Source organism: Lampris incognitus, chromosome 17 (genome assembly GCF_029633865.1).
Source record: "Lampris incognitus isolate fLamInc1 chromosome 17, fLamInc1.hap2, whole genome shotgun sequence".
Lineage (NCBI taxonomy): Eukaryota > Metazoa > Chordata > Actinopteri > Lampriformes > Lampridae > Lampris > Lampris incognitus.
Genome location: NC_079227.1, coordinates 1,332,813 through 1,349,409, shown reverse-complemented (window position 1 = coordinate 1,349,409; position 16,597 = coordinate 1,332,813). Strand labels below are relative to the sequence as shown.

At 45.1% G+C, this 16,597-nt stretch overlaps 1 protein-coding gene across 1 annotated transcript in view; it reads left to right on the top strand.

The window, feature by feature from the left end:
• itga3b (integrin, alpha 3b) overlaps positions 1-15,784 on the top strand; it is a 139,432-nt gene extending 123,648 nt beyond the window's left edge. The window contains exons 22-26 of the mRNA XM_056297237.1: positions 12,279-12,392; positions 12,540-12,638; positions 12,725-12,850; positions 13,762-13,920; positions 14,421-15,784. Coding sequence (XP_056153212.1) covers positions 12,279-12,392; positions 12,540-12,638; positions 12,725-12,850; positions 13,762-13,872 — 450 coding nt within the window. The 3' untranslated portion in view covers positions 13,873-13,920; positions 14,421-15,784. The remainder of the gene's footprint in view (positions 1-12,278; positions 12,393-12,539; positions 12,639-12,724; positions 12,851-13,761; positions 13,921-14,420) is intronic.
• The last annotated feature ends 813 nt before the right edge of the window (positions 15,785-16,597 follow it).

Here is a 16,597-nt window from a genome sequence, read left to right as displayed (position 1 = left end):
CGACATTCAATACTGTGGTTGGCCGACACAGGTTCCTCCGCCTGCCTTTTGGCATCATTTCGGTACAGGATGAGTTCCAAAGAAAAATAGACAAAACCTACAAAGGGCTGAGTGGCGTCGCTGCAATCGTCAATGTCATCCTGGTCTATGGCTGAACCAAGGTGGAGCATGATGCCAACCTGCGAGCCATGGTGGAGAGGACCAGAGAGAGGGGAGTGTGTTTCAGCCCGGGAAAGAGCAAGATCTGCGTCACAGAGGTCAGTTACTTTGGACACAGGCTCACACACGACGGCATCAAACCGGACCCCAAAAAGGTAAAAGCCGTGAAGGAGATGGAGCCACCACGAAACAAGGCTGAGCTGGAGACCATTCTGGGGATGGTGAACTACCTGGCTCGAATCGCTCCCAGGCTGTCCGAAGTAAATGCACCCCTCCGCCAGCTCCTGAAGCAAAGCAATGAGTTTGTATGGGATGAAACGCACCACTCACTCTTTCCAGCAGATGAAGGACCTCATCACATGGGAGCCAGGACCCATGCTCACCTACTATGACCCCAACAGGGAGCTGAGGCTCGAAGTCCATGCGTCTAAGAGTGTCTTAGTGGCAGTGCTCCTACAGGAAGGTAAGCCCATCGCGTATGCTTCCAAATCACTCACAGCCACAGAAGAAAACTATGCTCAAATAGAGAAAGAACTATACTTAGCACAAAACATAAGGACATGTGTGTTTGGTAGATTATTTCTTTGTTGTAACAATGCTTCTTGGCAATAAATCTTATACCATTTATTTCCCTTTTAAATGGCGCCACATGTGTAAGGAACATGCATTTGTGGGATGAGCAGCAGAGCTGAGTATCTGGGTTGCGCCCATGAAAAAATTGCCAAATCTTCTCTGCCAATGCCAAACAGCTTATTTTGCTGTTGCTATTGACTCGTTTTGAGCTTCTGGTACCCCAGGTGCTGACAATCAACTGCCTGATATAAGATTTATTGCCAAGAAGCATTGTTACAACAAAGACATCATCTACCAAACACAAATTTCCTTACTTTTTGTGCTAAGTTTATTTGCTGTTCTCTTTGGGTGTAAACGTTTTTACCAATGCATATACGGGCGCAAGGTCATCATAGAATCAGATCACAAGCCATTGGAGTCGATACTGAGAAAGCCCCTTGCAGTAGCTCCTCCACGCTTACAACGAATGATCCTACAGCTGCAGAAATATGACATCGCAATCATCCATCATCCAGGTAAAGATATTTCTGTCACAGACACACTCTCCAGGAAGTCAAAAGCCTACAGTGACCACACTCTGAGCGAGGGCGTCGATACTCACACAGTCATCAGCAACCTGCCAGTGAGTGACAGAAAGCTTGCTGACATCAAAGCAGCAACTGAACAAGACGCTCAGCTCACCGTGTTGAAGCAGATGATACAGTCAGGATGGCCTGAGGCGAGAAAAAGATGCCCGCCCACCATAGCTGAATACTGGAACCACAGGGAGGAAGTATCTGAAATGGATGGAATCCTATTCAAAGGTGAGAAAATCACCGTCTCACACTCTCTTCAGAGCAAACATGCTTACACGCATACACACTCCACACCTGGGCATGGAGAAAAGTAAGCAGAGACCTCCTGTTCTGGCCAGGAATGGGAAAAGAAATCAAGGCCATGGTGGAGAAGTGCGCTATCTGCTTGAACCTCGAAAATCAAACCCAGAGGAACCAATGATGTCACACGAAATTCCAGAGAGGTCATGGCAAGTCATTGCCACTGATCTGTTTTCCTGGAAGGGAGAGGACTATGTAGTAGCTGTTGATTACTACAGCATGTACTTCGAGCTTGAGAGGCTGTATTTTACCACCTCATTAGCGGTGATCCGTAAGCTGAAAGCCATGTTCTCCCAGAATGGCGTTCGTGAAAAGGTAATCTCAGATAACGGCCCACAATATAGCTCACAGGAATTCAGGAACTTTGCGAGTGCATGGGACTTCAAACACACAACAACAAGCCCCCACTACCCGCAAAGCAATGGGCTTGCAGAAAAACAGTCCAGACAGCCAAAGCGATGCTGGACAAGGCACAAGCTGAAAAGACGGATCCCTACCACAGTCTGCTGGAGTACCGGAACACTCCAGTAGATGGCTTCAAGTCACCAGCACAGCTGCTTATGAGCTGAAGGCTGAGATCCATTCTCCCCACCACAGCGACACACCTGCAACCTCAGGTCGTCTGCCAAAAGTCAGTGAGAGAGAGGCAAGAACAGCAGCAACTCCAGCAGCGCTGGTACTACAACCAAAATGTCAGGCTGCTGTCAGCATTGCAGGCTGGGCCCTGTACACTACCAACTGGAAAATGGACAGTGGAAACCTGCAACCATCCTTCAACCTGCAGATACAGACAGGTCTCACCACATCCGCACTGCTTAGGGCCAAACGTACCGCTGCAACCGCCGTTGCCTCCTGCAGACCAAAGAATGTGAACCACAACACACAGCTGATGTGTGTGATGGGCTGGACATTCAAACGACCCAGAACTTACCTGCAGACACTACTGGCACTGAGGACTTTGCCATTGATGGGCAAACACCTTGTGTCACTACCAGGTCTGGGCGCAGAGTCAAGCCGAGAAAAGTGCTGGACTTGTAATTGTAAAGGGTGTAGGCAGATCGCTGCCCTATAAAAGAAAAAAATTCTGATTCTAATTGAATTGCAAATGTGTTGGTTCAACATACCTATTACTTACCTGTTACTTATCTGTTCTGCAAGGAGAAAAGGGGCAATGCACTGTTTAGCATATTGTTCAAGTGAAACTCCGAAAGGTGAAAGTATTATTATGATATTATTAGTATTATTATTATTAGATCTGCATTAGTCGTTCTTTAATTGATAAAATGTCACAGAATTAATAAACAATTATTTTCTAATGTTATGTTATTTCATTACAAAAGAAGAGGGATGTAATATCCTGTAGCTAGACATAACATAGGATATTACATGACATTACAGTCATTTAGCCGATGCTTTTATCCAAAGCGACTTACAATAAGTGCATCATTTAACGTAGGAGATCAGAACTACTAGTCATCAGAGGTCATAAGTGCATCTAAACAAGCATCTAAGAGCAAAACCAGTGCTGAAGTAAAAGTGTAAGAAAGAGAGTTTTTTTGTTGTTTTTTTTAAATGAGTGAATACAATAAATGCTAAGAGCAAGTAACAGGGTAGTAGTTCTTAAAGATGTGAGTTTTCAACCTGCGCTGAAAGATGGGCAGCGACTTCGCTGTCCTGACATCAGTGGAGAGTTCATTCCACCACTGTGGGGCCAGGACAGAAAAGAGCCATGACCGGGTCGATCGGCAGCAGGGGCCTCTGAGCGACGGGGCAACCAGGCGTCCCAAGTGGTCGGGCGGGGGTGTAGGGCTTGACCATGGCCTGGAGATAGGAAGGAGCTGTTCCTTTGACTGCCCTGTAGGCTAGCACCAGAGTCTTAAACTGGATGCAAGCAGCTACTGGGAGGCAGTGTAGGGACATGAGAAGGGGAGTTTTGTGGGAGAACTTAGGGCGGTTGAACACCAAACGAGCTTTAGCTTTCTGAACAAGCTATAATTGGCTGACACGACGCCTCATTTGCATATGTCAGGGTTATATGAGGATGCTTGCTGCATGACAAACACACAAGATGGAGGCTGCAATAAAGAGTAGTCAGACGTGATATCGTCTCCTGTCAAGTTCCGATAAGACCACTGTAAGAGTGACTATAGCAAAACCACAAAGTATTACATTTCCCTCCTGGGCGCGGATTTCCTGTGCGCTTATGGACTGTTGGTGGGTGTTAAAAACCGCCGCTTGATTAACGCTGTCTCCTTCTGCTTCTACCCATGTACGCTGGGGGAGGTGGGTCCCATCGATTTGCCCAATATGCTTGCCACCAGGGATGAATGTCAGCGTCTGCTCGCTGAGTTTCCGGTCCTCACAAAGCCCATCTTCTCATCAGCAGTCACCAAGCATGCAGTGGAACACCACATAACCACCACTGGCCTCCAGTCTATGCCCATGCACAGTGCGTCGACCAAGCCAAGCTCACCATCGCCAGGGAGGAGTTTGCCAACATGGAGCGCCTTGGCATTGTGCGCCGCTGCAACAGTCCATGGGCCTCCCCGCTGCATATGGTCATGAAGGTTAATGGCGGCTGGTGCCCATGTGGTGATGACTGCCGCCTCAACAACGCCACGGATTGGCCATAACAAACACCATGTTTGAACATAAGGTATTTCATAAGTGTACTTGGTACCAGAACACCTTAGGCTGAAGATTGCTGATAGACTTTGTGGTCGTATCATCATATCTGCGGCCGTATGTTTTGGACACTCGGGTGAAGAGAGGAGCAGAGCTGTCAACTGATCACCACGTGGTGATCAGTTGGATCAGATGGCGGGGAAGGCTGCCAGAAATACCTGGCAAACCCAAATGTGTAGTGGGGGTGAACTGCGAATATCTGGGGGAGGCCCCTGTTTGTGAGGTCTTCAATTCCCACCTCCGGAAGAAGTTCTCTTGTATCCCAAGGGAGGCTGGGTGGCCCATGTTCCTCTATTGCAGATGCGGCAGGCAGGAGCTGTGGTCATAAGGTTATCGATGCCTGTTGAGGCGGCAACCTAAAAACCCGCTGGTGGACACCACAGTAAGGGAAGCCGTCAGGCTGAAGAAGGAGGCCTTTTGGACTTGGTTGGCCCAGCGGTCTCCTGAAGCAACAGACAGGTATCGGGAGGTCAGAAGGGCTGCCGCTTTGGCGGTCGTTGAAGCAAAAACTCGGGTGTGGGAGGAGTTGGGCGAGGCTATGGAGGAGGACTCCAGGAAGTTCTGGCAAACCATCTGGTGACTCGGGATGGGAAAGCAGGGCTTGACTCAGGCTGTGTTCAGCCGGGGAGGGGAACTGTTGACCCGGACTGGGGATGTTGTTGAGTGGTGGAAAGAACACTTTGAGGAGCTTCTGAACCTGGCTAACATATCCTCAGTGGAGAAGGTAGAGTCTGAAGACTCAGGAGAAGCCCCACCCATATCCCTGGCAGACGCCCCTGAAGTAGTTAAAAAGCTCCTCGGTGGCAAGGCGAGGATGAGATTCGCCCTGAGATGCTGAAGGCTCTTGACATTGTTGGGCTGTCTTGGTTGACACGCCTCTTCAGTGTCACGTGGAGGTCGGGGACAGTACCAGTGGAGTGGCAGACTAGGGTGGTGGTTCCCATATTCAGAAAGGGGGACCGGAGGGTGTACTTCAATTATCGGGGCATCACATTGCTCAGCCTCCCTGATAAAGTCTACTCTAGGGTGCTTGAAAGGAGGCTCTGACTGATTGTCGAACCTCGGATCCAGGAGGAACAATTTGGATTCTGTCCTGGCCGTGGAACAACGGACCAACTCTTTACCCTTGTGGAAGTGCTGAGGGGGGCATGGGGGTTTGACCAGCCAGTCTACATGTGTTTTGTGGACTTGGAGAAGGCTTATGACTGTGGACCCCGGGGTACTCTGTGGGGGGTACTGCGGGAGTATGGGGTACTGGGGCAGTTGCTACAAGCCATCCGGTCTTTGTATAACGAAAGTGAGAGCTGTGTCCGCATTCTAAGCACAAAGTCAAACACGTTTTCAGTGGGTGTCGGACTCCGCCAAGGTTGTCCCTTGTCTCCGATTCAGTTTGTGATATTCATGGACAGGATCTCAAGGAGCAGCCAAGGTGAGGAGTGTGTCCGTTTTGGGAACCTCAGAATTGCATCTCTGCTCTGCGCAGGTGATGTGGTTTTGTTGGCTTCATCGGAACACGACCTCCAGCGCACACTGGGGCGGTTTGCAGCTGAGTGTGAAATGGCTGGGATGAGAGTCAGCACCTCCAAGTCTGAGGCCATGGTTCTCTACCGGAAAATGGCGGATTGCTCCCTCCAGGTTGGATATGAGTTGTTGCCTCAAGTAAAGGAGTTCAAGTATCTCGGGGTCTTGTTCACGAGTGAGGGTAGGATGGAGCGGGAGATTGACAGACGGATTGGTGCAGCATCAGCAGTAATACGGACGTTGTACCAGACCGTTGTGGTGAAGAAGGAGCTGAGCTGGAAGGCAAAGCTCTCAATTTACCAGTCAATCTTCATTCCAACCCTCACCTATGGTCATGAGCTTTGGGTAGTGACCGAAAGGGTGAGATCGTGGATGCAAGTGGCTGAAATGAGTTTCCTCCGTAAGGTGTCTGGGCTCAGCCTTAGAGATAGGGTGAGGAGCTCGGACATCCAGAGGGAGCTCGGACTAGAACCTATGCTCCTTCACGTCGGAAGGAGCCAGTTGAGGTGGTTCGGGCATCTGATCAGGATGCCTCCTGGGCACCTTCCTTTGGAGGTTTACCAGGCACGGCCAACTGGGAGGAGACCTCGGGCTAGACCCAAAACTCACTGGAGGGTTACATGTCCAATTTGGCCTGAGAACGCTTTGGGATCCCCCAGCAGGATCTGGAGGACGGTGCTGGGGAGAGGGACGGCTGGAGTGCCCTACTTAGCTTGCTGCGGCCGCGGCCCTACCGCGAAGAAGCGGCTGATGATGAATGAATGAATGAATACTGGATCGGTCGAGGCCCAGATTAACGACAACTGCCATTGGTGCTGTGCGCTCACAGGGTACCGATGGAAACTATAAAATCCTCTGTGGTGACCTTTGAGAAACAGGGAACAAGCTGAAAGAAGAAATTAGATTATTATTATTACTGCATTATTTTTGTGATGTTTTAGGTAAAATATATACTATATACTAAGACAAACATTTGACTAATTGACGCTAGATGTAAACTGAATAACTGTTCTGATTTACATACAAATTCTACATACGAACAGAATCAAAAATGGAACTTGTTCGTAACCTTGGGACCACCTCTATAGTGAAATAATTCTAAAACATGTGACTTGATTTACATAATTGCCAAAATGATTTTTGTGGCTTAACAAATCTTTCAAAATATGCTTTATGTTAAAATTAATCATGAGTCAAATCATCCTTTTATATATTACAATAGTTCTACTTTCTACTTTATATTTTTTTTTTCGAAACTGTCAATGGTGTTGTTATAAGTGCTCAACTAATGAGGAGCAAAATATCAGTACTGATGCAGGAAAAAAAGTTGTAATACATAGCAGTACAGGCCTGTTTGGTGCATGGTGCACTCATCAGCTGCCAATGTGATTCGACAAAGAAACTGTTTATGTTGCCCAGCGTCACCCCCCTAAGTTCAGTTGGACAGCAATCAATCAGATGAGGAAACATTTAAACTATAACAACCAATGGGGCAGGTATTTATGATGCACAGCAACCAATGGAGGGGTAGAAACATTACAACCAATGGGGTAAGCGACTGGGGCTTGTTTTGAAAAGCGCTTAGGGACCAGGGCACTGTTGAAATGGCCTGCATTTACAATATAACAAGGTAATTTATGTGAATCATATAGTGGGGTGGTGTTGGGGCACAGTTGGAAGGACAGGCAGATAAAATATATATAAAGAAAAACAAACTAGTAAATGTCACGTGTGTATCATCTAATGGGGAGGGGGCAGAGAATAATAAAGACGTTTTACTTGTAGTTACAAAGGAGATATGTTTTCAGTGTCTACAACTGGTGGCCAATTTGTTTCTGTGATTCAAGGTGAACATATCAGGTCTGCAAATAATAAAAAACTTTTCTGGAAAAGTATTATTTCACACAGAAAAGTATTTATTATTTGCTTAAACATGTGACACTCTTTAAACGGTTGTTTGTAAAGCTACATGTGTGTATTAAACCTAGTTTTGAATGTCCCCTCAGTTAGACCCACGTATGTCTCTTTAAGCCCTTATATTTGGTCATTGGCAGACAGAAACATTAATTATTCAACCACCTGGAAAAGCCTCTGAAAGAACAAAACATATTCAGCCAGTATTAAAATGTGTAACCTAGTATGTGTACCTGAACAATATTTTATCATCTGCAAACCACAAATGTCCACACTGAATAACAGCAATGAACTGGCCTGCAGCTGCACACATACAGTGCTGCTTGAAAGTTTGTGAACCCTCCAGACATGGTCACTGTTTTTGTAAAAAACATTAAGATAAGCTTATTACACATACATCCAAATCCCAATTTGTAAAGCCTTCCAAATAATGGACACACACACACACACAAAAAGAGATATATTTTCATTATTTAATTCAACAAAGGTGGTTTATTTCACAAAAACTGAACATTTAACATGTGTAAAAGTATGTGAACCCTTGTATTAGTAGCTTGTGGCTCCTCCTTTTGCAGCCATCACTTCAACCAAACGTCTTCTGTAACCACTAACCAGTCTCTCACATCTGCTTATGGGGTTTTTTGCCCACTCCTCCTTGCAGAACTCAGCCAGTTGAGAGAGGTTGGAGGGACATTTGGTATGTGCCAACTTCTTCAGGTCTCGCCACAACATTCCAATTGGATTAAGGTCCAGACTTTGACTGGGCCAATCCAGAGTACGAATCCTCTTTCTCTGAAGCCATTCCTTTGTAGTGTTGCTGGAATGCTTTGGGTCATTGTCTTGTTGCATAATCCATTTTCGTCCCAGCTTCAACTCCCTGACTGATGGCAGGAGATTCTGGTCAAGAATTTGTTGATATGCCGGAGAATTCATGGTTCCTTGGATAATATGGAGTCGTCCAGGTCCAGAAGCAGAAAAGCAGCCCCAGACCTTCACATTTCCACCACCATGCTTCACTGTTGGGAGGAGGTTCTTTTCTTCATATGCAGTGTTGGCTTTTCTCCAAACATGTTGGTTTTGATTGTGACCAAATGATTCTATTTTGGACTCGTCTGTCCAGAGAATGGACTTCCAGAAGGCCTCTGGTTTGTCCAAGTGCTCTCTGGCAAAGTTGAAACGGGCAGCTTTGTTCTTTTTTGAGAGCAGAGGCTTCCTTCTAGCAACCCTCCCATGAATGTCATGGCTATTCAATTTCCGTCTGATTGTAGACACATGCACATTTGTCCCAGATGCTACCAGAGAGGTCTGCAACTCTCTAGAGGTGATGTTTGGGTTGGCCTTTACCTGGTTTATTATTTTTCTGGTGCTTCTGGGTGATAGTTTTGATGGGCGTCCACTTCTAGGCAGAGTTGCTGTCATGTTGAAGGCCCTCCATTTGTAAATTATTTGTCTTACAGTGGATGGATGGAGCTGGAATCTTTTGGAGATGGTCTTATATCCCTCCCCAGACTGATGGGCAGTCACTACCCTCTTCTTCATGTCCCCGCATATCTCCTTTGCTCTCGGCCTTGTTGATTTGTATGAGACCACAGTGGTTTGGTTGGTTTCCTCTCTCTTTTAATTAGTGCAGGCCAAACCCTTTCCCAAGGATGTCTCATTTCATTGGTCTGCTCAAATGATTAATTAAGCACCCAAATGTGTTTCACCCGAGTCTGTTACCTGCTTGACTTAACCAATGCAGCTGGGGGTTCACTTACTTTTGCACATACACTAATTCCATGTTTCATGTAGTTTTTGGGCTACTTAAACAAGTCCCACTAAACAAGTACCTGCAACTGATAAACATATATCTGACATTTCATACATAAAAACTGGTGATGATAGAATAAGAAAATCATGGTACAACAACAGAAACATCTAAACTGCTCAAGGGGTTCACATACTTTCAAGCAGCACTGTAGATATAAGCACCCATTTTGTAATTATAAATAAATCAGGACAATACACAAATACCCCCCCACCCCCCACTGGACCGTTAGCGATTACGTGTTTTTCAGTTTTGGAATGTGGCACCTCTCCCTTCCCCACTGGACGCTGTGCACGTGATGTGCATGACGAGGCAGTAGATGGTGTGTTCTGTCCTCCTGTAGCAGCTTTACTCACAGCTCATGATTGTTTATGCCATGAAACACTGTCTCATAACGAATTTACTTGACTCACTGGATTATATACATATATAGTGTATATATACAGTGGTGTGAAAAAGTGTTTGCCCCCTTCCTGATTTCTTATTTTTTTGCATGTTTGTCACACTTAAATGTTTCAGATCATCAAACAAATTTAAACATTAGACAAAGATAACACAAGTTAACACAAAATGCAGTTTTTAAATGAAGGTTTTTATTATTAAGGGGGAAAAAAATCCAAAGCTACGTGGTCCTGTGTGAAAAAGTGATTCCCCCCTAAACCTAATAACTGGTTGGGCCACCCTTAGCAGCAACAACTGCAATCAAGCGTTAACTGGCAATGAGTCTTTTACAGCACTGTGGAGGAATTTTGGCCCACTCATCTTTGCAGAATTGTTGTAATTCAGCCACATTGGAGGGTTTTTGAGCATGAACCGCCTTTTTAAGGTCATGCCACAGCATCTCAATCGGATTCAGGTCAGGACTTTGACTAGGCCACTCCAAAGTCTTTATTTTGTTTTTCTTAAGCCATTCAGAGGTGGACTTGCTGGTGTGTTTTGGATCATTGTCCTGCTGCAGAACCCAAGTGCGCTTCAGCTTGAGGTCACGAACAGATGGCCGGACATTCTCCTCCAGGATTTTTTGGTAGACAGCAGAATTCATGGTTCCATTTACCACGGCAAGTCTTCCAGGTCCTGAAGCAGCAAAACAGCCCCAGACCACCGTATTTTACTGTTGGTATGATGTTCCTTTTCTGAAATGTTGTGTTATTTTTACGCCAGATGTAATGGGACACACACCTTCCAAAAAGTTCAACTTTTGTCTCGTCAGTCCACAGAGTATTTTCCCAAAAGTCTTGGGGATCATCAAGATGTTTTCTGGCAAAACTGAGATGAGCCTTTATGTTCTTTTTGCTCAGCAGTGGTTTTCGTCTTGGAACTCTGCCATGCAGGCCATTTTTGCCCGGTCTCTTTCTTATGGTGGAGTCATGAACACTGACCTTAGCTAAGGCAAGTGAGGCCTGCAGGTCTTTGGGTGTTGTTGTGGGGTCTTCTGTGACCTCTTGGATGAGTCGTCGCTGTGCTCTTGGGGTAATTTTGGTCGGCCGGCCACTCCTGGGAAGGTTCACCACTGTTCCATGTTTTCGCCATTTGTGGATAATGGCTCTCACTGTGGTTTGCTGGAGTCCCAAAGCTTTAGAAATGGCTTTATAACCTTTTGCAGACTGATAGATTTCAATTACTTGTTTCTCATTTGTTCCTGAATGTCTTTGGATTGCAGCATGATGTCTAGCTTTTGAGAATCTTTTGGTCTACTTCACTTTGTCGGGCAGGTCCTATTTAAGTGATTTCTTGATTGAGAAGAGGTGTGGCAGTAATCAGGCCTGGGTATGGCTAGAGAAATTGAACTCAGCTTTCCAAAGATGTGATAAACCACACTTAATTTATATTTTAACAGGGGGGGGGCAATCACTTTTTCACACAGGGCCATGTAGGTTTGGATTTTTCTTTTCCCTTAATAATAAAAACCTTCATTAAAAACTGCATTTTGTGTTTACTTGTGTTATCTTTGTCTAATATTTAAATTAGTTTGATGATCTGAAACATTTAAGTGTGACAAACATGCAAAAAAATAAGAAATCAGGAAGGGGGCAAACACTTTTTCACACCTCTGTATATATATGTATATGTGTGTGTGTGTGTGTGTGTGTGTGTGTGTGTGTGTGTGTATGAAGCAGGCTTGTACTGTCTCATAAAGAATTTACTTGACTCACTGGGTGATTTTGCTCCTTATTTGTTGAGCACTTTCCCTACCGTTAAGTGTGTACATTGCGTTTTTTTCCAAAACCGTCAATGGTGTTTAGTGCTCAACTAATGAGGAGCGGAATATTAGCAGCTGCTAATTAGACATTAGCAGCTGATGAGTGCGAGACGCATGAAACAGGCCTGTACTGCTATGCATTAAAATCGTTTTTCCTGTATCTGTGTTGATATATATATATATACACACACATGCACACCGAACCAAAACATAAACAGAAATATAAAGAGGCCTTTTGTTGTGAGCAGCCTAAGGCACACCTATGCAGTGATCCTGCTGTCTAAGCCGCATCGTGATATGCCACACGTATCAGGTGGAGGATTACCTCGGCGGAGGAGAAGTGCTCACTAACACAGATCCAAACACATTTGTGAACAACATGTGAGAGAAATAGGCCTTTTGTGTGCATAGAAAGTCTTAGATCTTTGATTTCAGCTCATGGAAAATTGGAGAAAAAACAAAAGTGTTGCATTTATGTTTTTGTTCAGTATATACGTATATATATGTATATACATATTTTTTTTTTTTTGGATGTTTTATGCAGGATTGCTCTGAACGGACGGCACGGTGCGTGACCTTCACCTGTCCGCTGGTCAACATGACCAACACAGCCAAGATCATCATCCGGTCTCGCGTCTGGAACAGCACCATGTTGGAGGTCAGCCATCACCAAGACCGAAATGACTGAATGATAATGAATAATGATGGCGTACAAGCATGTGTATCAGAATATTGTCCTGTAGAAACAGGAACCTGAATGTTCAAGGAATTTAGCACTGGTCCTTTTCTGTGTGCTTCTCTCTAGGACTATTCCAATGCCTTGAGGGTCAAGGTCAAAGGTCAGGGTACATTAAAACTAATCACAGACAAACCAACCATCAAGATGGCCAGTGAAACCATAGAGGTGTGTGTGTGGTGGTGGTGCAGAGAATGATGATAAAAGTGTTACTGGTATTGCTGGTGAGCTTACTGGACTCTCTATTGTACCAGTTCACGGTGGACATTGACCCGGTACTAGGAGAGGAGATGCCCTACCAGATCCCACTGTGGATCATCATCCTGGCTGCTGTGGCAGGAATACTTCTTCTTGGAGTCATCAGTCTTATTCTGTGGAAGGTAAGGATGATGGTCGCCCCCACATGGATTGTGTCCATCAGAACACGTTTCACTCTAAAGACACAAACTGAATGGACATTTCTGCTCCACTACACTGGTGATCAGGACAATTTAGTTCAATTTTGAAAATGTATTGATCACCTTTGAAGAGCAAATAAAGATGCAACCCATAATGTTTTTACATTGTAAATATCATATTTAACACCCTTTCCGTGCTCGCACTTTGGTAGCAACAGTCATTCAGTGTATTAGCGTCCTGTAATTGTTCCTCTATATGTTATTTTTTATTGGTGCTGGTGGGGTCCAACATTCCCATCAAGATGCCCACAGGAAATTGTTAACAGGAAAAGAAGGACCTTGCATGTTGAATGCACACGAGCTAGTGATACGTGCTAAAATACAAAATTAAACATTATCAAATGCTTAATGAGGTTTAATTAAATGTTCTGTGTGGCTTGACATGTTGTTCAGTATTACCATGTCAGATGACCTTGTTGGTCAGTCTTCTTCCTCCACAGTATGAACAGTACCGCTGCAGTATATTGCTGGTGTTACACCAACATCTGCAACCGTCAAAAATTGTGACCTGCATGCGATGCTTTCTGCACAGTCAGGATAACGTTGGTTTCCAGTGTTACTTAGAGTTGTGACATGAAAACAAACCATTGGGAGCACCAGAACAAAAGCCACTACACAAAGCTCTGACGTTGACATCGGCGTCATGTCGAAGTCCACCAAACCTCAACTCTGAATTCGCTTTGCACATGGAAGTGAATCCATTGATGTGAATTGAATTTGCTGCTAAATGTCATGTTCACCAATGCTGGTGTGATTGGGGTCTAACATCCACGTCAGGTTATTTGTGTAACCTCCCATTACTCCTCCTCCTCCTCCTCCTCTTCTTCCCCTAGTGTGGTTTCTTCCGGAGGGCTAGCAGGAGGGAGATGTATGAGGCCAAGGCCCAGAAGGCTGAGATGAAGATCCAGCCCTCTGAGACAGAGAGGCTAACTGAAGACTACTGACACCTCCTAAAATGTGGAGGTCCTCCAACACACCATGCGGGTTTCTGGGTAATAAGTCAGTTCTTCCAATGGAAAGCTCATCTGTAAATGGGATCAGATTCAACTCTGATTTCACCGTTTCTTCTTTCAGCTTCTTCTAGTCGACTTTTCTTGGGTCTTTTCAGGCTAATGCACCTTAGCACGACTGCAAACCTTTTGCTGTGTATCTTCATCATTGTCTATCATCTTCCTCAGAACTGTCTGCGGACTGATTTGGATGATGATTGTAAATTTCTTTTCACCTAACTTTCCTTCTTTCATCTCAGATTAATAAAAGTTCTTCTGTCCTCATTGATCCAAACTGCACTCTTGCTTTAATGTGGAGTCTTCTGTGTTTTCTAATCTCACCCCCTTCTCTCTCTCTCTCTCTCTCTCTCTCTCTCTCTCTCTCTCTCTCTCTCTCTCTCTCTCTCTCTCTCTCTCTCTCTCTCTCTCTCTCTCTCTCTCTCTCTCTCTCTCTCTCTCTCTCTCTCTCTCTCTCTCTCTCTCTCTCTCTCTCTCTCATCCAGCTTGGATTTTTCAAGCGGGCTATCTACTACCGGATAATGCCAAAGCACCGCGGGGTGAAGATCTGCCAGGCTGAACGCTACCAGCTCAATCTGGGCTTTCAGCCCGAGGAGCCGCAGAAGAAGTATTGGATCACCAACTGGACAGGGACTCAGCTTTACTACTGACCGCTCAGCCATTTTCACCTCACAAACTTTTTGACGGTGGCCAAGTGAAGACAGAAGATTTGATTTGCAAGCCACATGAGCTGCGGGGTGAATGGACCGACCGTGAATAGTGCATTCATTGTAGGACTTTATTGTTTTCTAGAAATTGCAGTTGATTTTGATCTTCAGTGCAATATGCCAAACCTTCATCACACAGACTGTCATTGTTCAGTATTTTTGGATGAAAGCAGTGTCGTACGTTGGAACAGAGACTAACTGTTTTAGATTCAGTTGCTGTTGTTGGATCTGTGTATGGGAAAAGGCTTTTGCATGAACACTTTCTCATTCCTTTGTTGATCATTTTTCCATCCACTTGTCCTCAGTGTGGAGCTAATGATAATCACACACACACATTTCCCTTATTTCTGTTTTGTGTCTCATCACAGTGGGTCTGTCTGCTTAACTGTGTGTAATTGTTCTTTGGGCTCTATCAGCAGGTATTGGTTGGTTCTTACAGTAGTTTCGGAGATCATCTTTTATAGTGTGAATGCCACTCGTATGAGTGAACAACAAAGTGCCTTATCTGAGTGTTGGTTTCATCGGTTTGCATACAGCAAGTTTTTTACTGTGAGTTTCTGTGGATCTCAGCAACATCGTTGAAGCACATGATTAAGGTGTGGTTAGAGATGATCGACCTGCCTGCTTAACCTGAATTTAGAACAGGTAAACTCAGTTCTAGTTTTCTGCTGTAATTTCAATCTAGCTGCCCCCAAACACTCCATGTACCGCTAATGGAGGCACAGTGGTGTTTGTGTATCTCTGAAATAGGCCAATATCTGGTGACGGGATGACAGGAGTGTACTTGAATTCTCAAAGGTCCTTTAACTGATGATTTTTATTTATTATGTTCTTCTATGTGAGCACCTGCATATCCCCAAATCATCACATTCTGGGAGTCGCAACACTGGAACATGTATCACTGTGTCATGACATCGTAGGCTGTGGTTCAGAAGCAGTGTGTCATCTGCAAATCGTGACATCAACATGAGTTGAGCTATTTAAGGGTTGGAAATTAATTCATGTGTATTTCTACAATATCTTCTGTTCTGTGTCCTGTTGTATGTCTGCTTTGTAGTTTTATACAAGTCAGCAAGGTACCACTTGTACTTTGTTTAAGCCCCGTTAGTGTTCATCAACACTGAAAATACACTGAAACTGACAGAAAGACGATCCTGATGGTTTTTCTTTTTCTTCAGTCTGCTGGCAGGTTTTCCACACAACCCTCTGACTTGGGAAGACACGAGAACACAAATTCCTCTCTCTCTCCCTGTCTGTCTGTCTGGCTCTGACTCTCGCTCTCTTTCTCTGTCTCTCTATCTCTGTCTGACTCTCGCTCTCTTTCTCTGGCTCTCTCTCTCTGTCTGACTCTCGCTCTCTTTATCTGATTCTCTCTCTCTGTCTGACTCTCGCTCTCTTTATCTGATTCTCTCTCTGTCTGACTCTCGCTCTCTATCTGATTCTCTCTCTCTGTCTGACTCTCGCTCTCTTTCTCTGGCTCTCTCTCCCTGTCTGTCTGTCTGGCTCTGACTCTCGCTCTCTTTCTCTGGCTCTCTCTCTCTCTGTCTGACTCTCGCTCTCTTTATCTGATTCTCTCTCTCTGTCTGACTCTCGCTCTCTTTCTCTGGCTCTCTCTCTCTGTCTGACTCTCGCTCTCTTTATCTGATTCTCTCTCTCTGTCTGACTCTCGCTCTCTTTATCTGATTCTCTCTCTCTGTCTGACTCTCGCTCTCTTTCTCTGGCTCTCTCTGTCTGACTCTCGCTCTCTTTCTCTGTTTCTCTCTCTCTGTCTGACTCTCGCTCTCTTTATCTGATTCTCTCTCTCTGTCTAACTCTCGCTCTCTTTCTCTGGCTCTCTCTCCCTGTCTGTCTCTCTGGCTCTGACTCTCGCTCTCTTTCTCTGGCTCTCTCTCTCTGTCTGACTCTCTCTCTCTTTCTCTGGCTCTCTCTCTCTGTCTGACTCTCGCTCTCTTTCT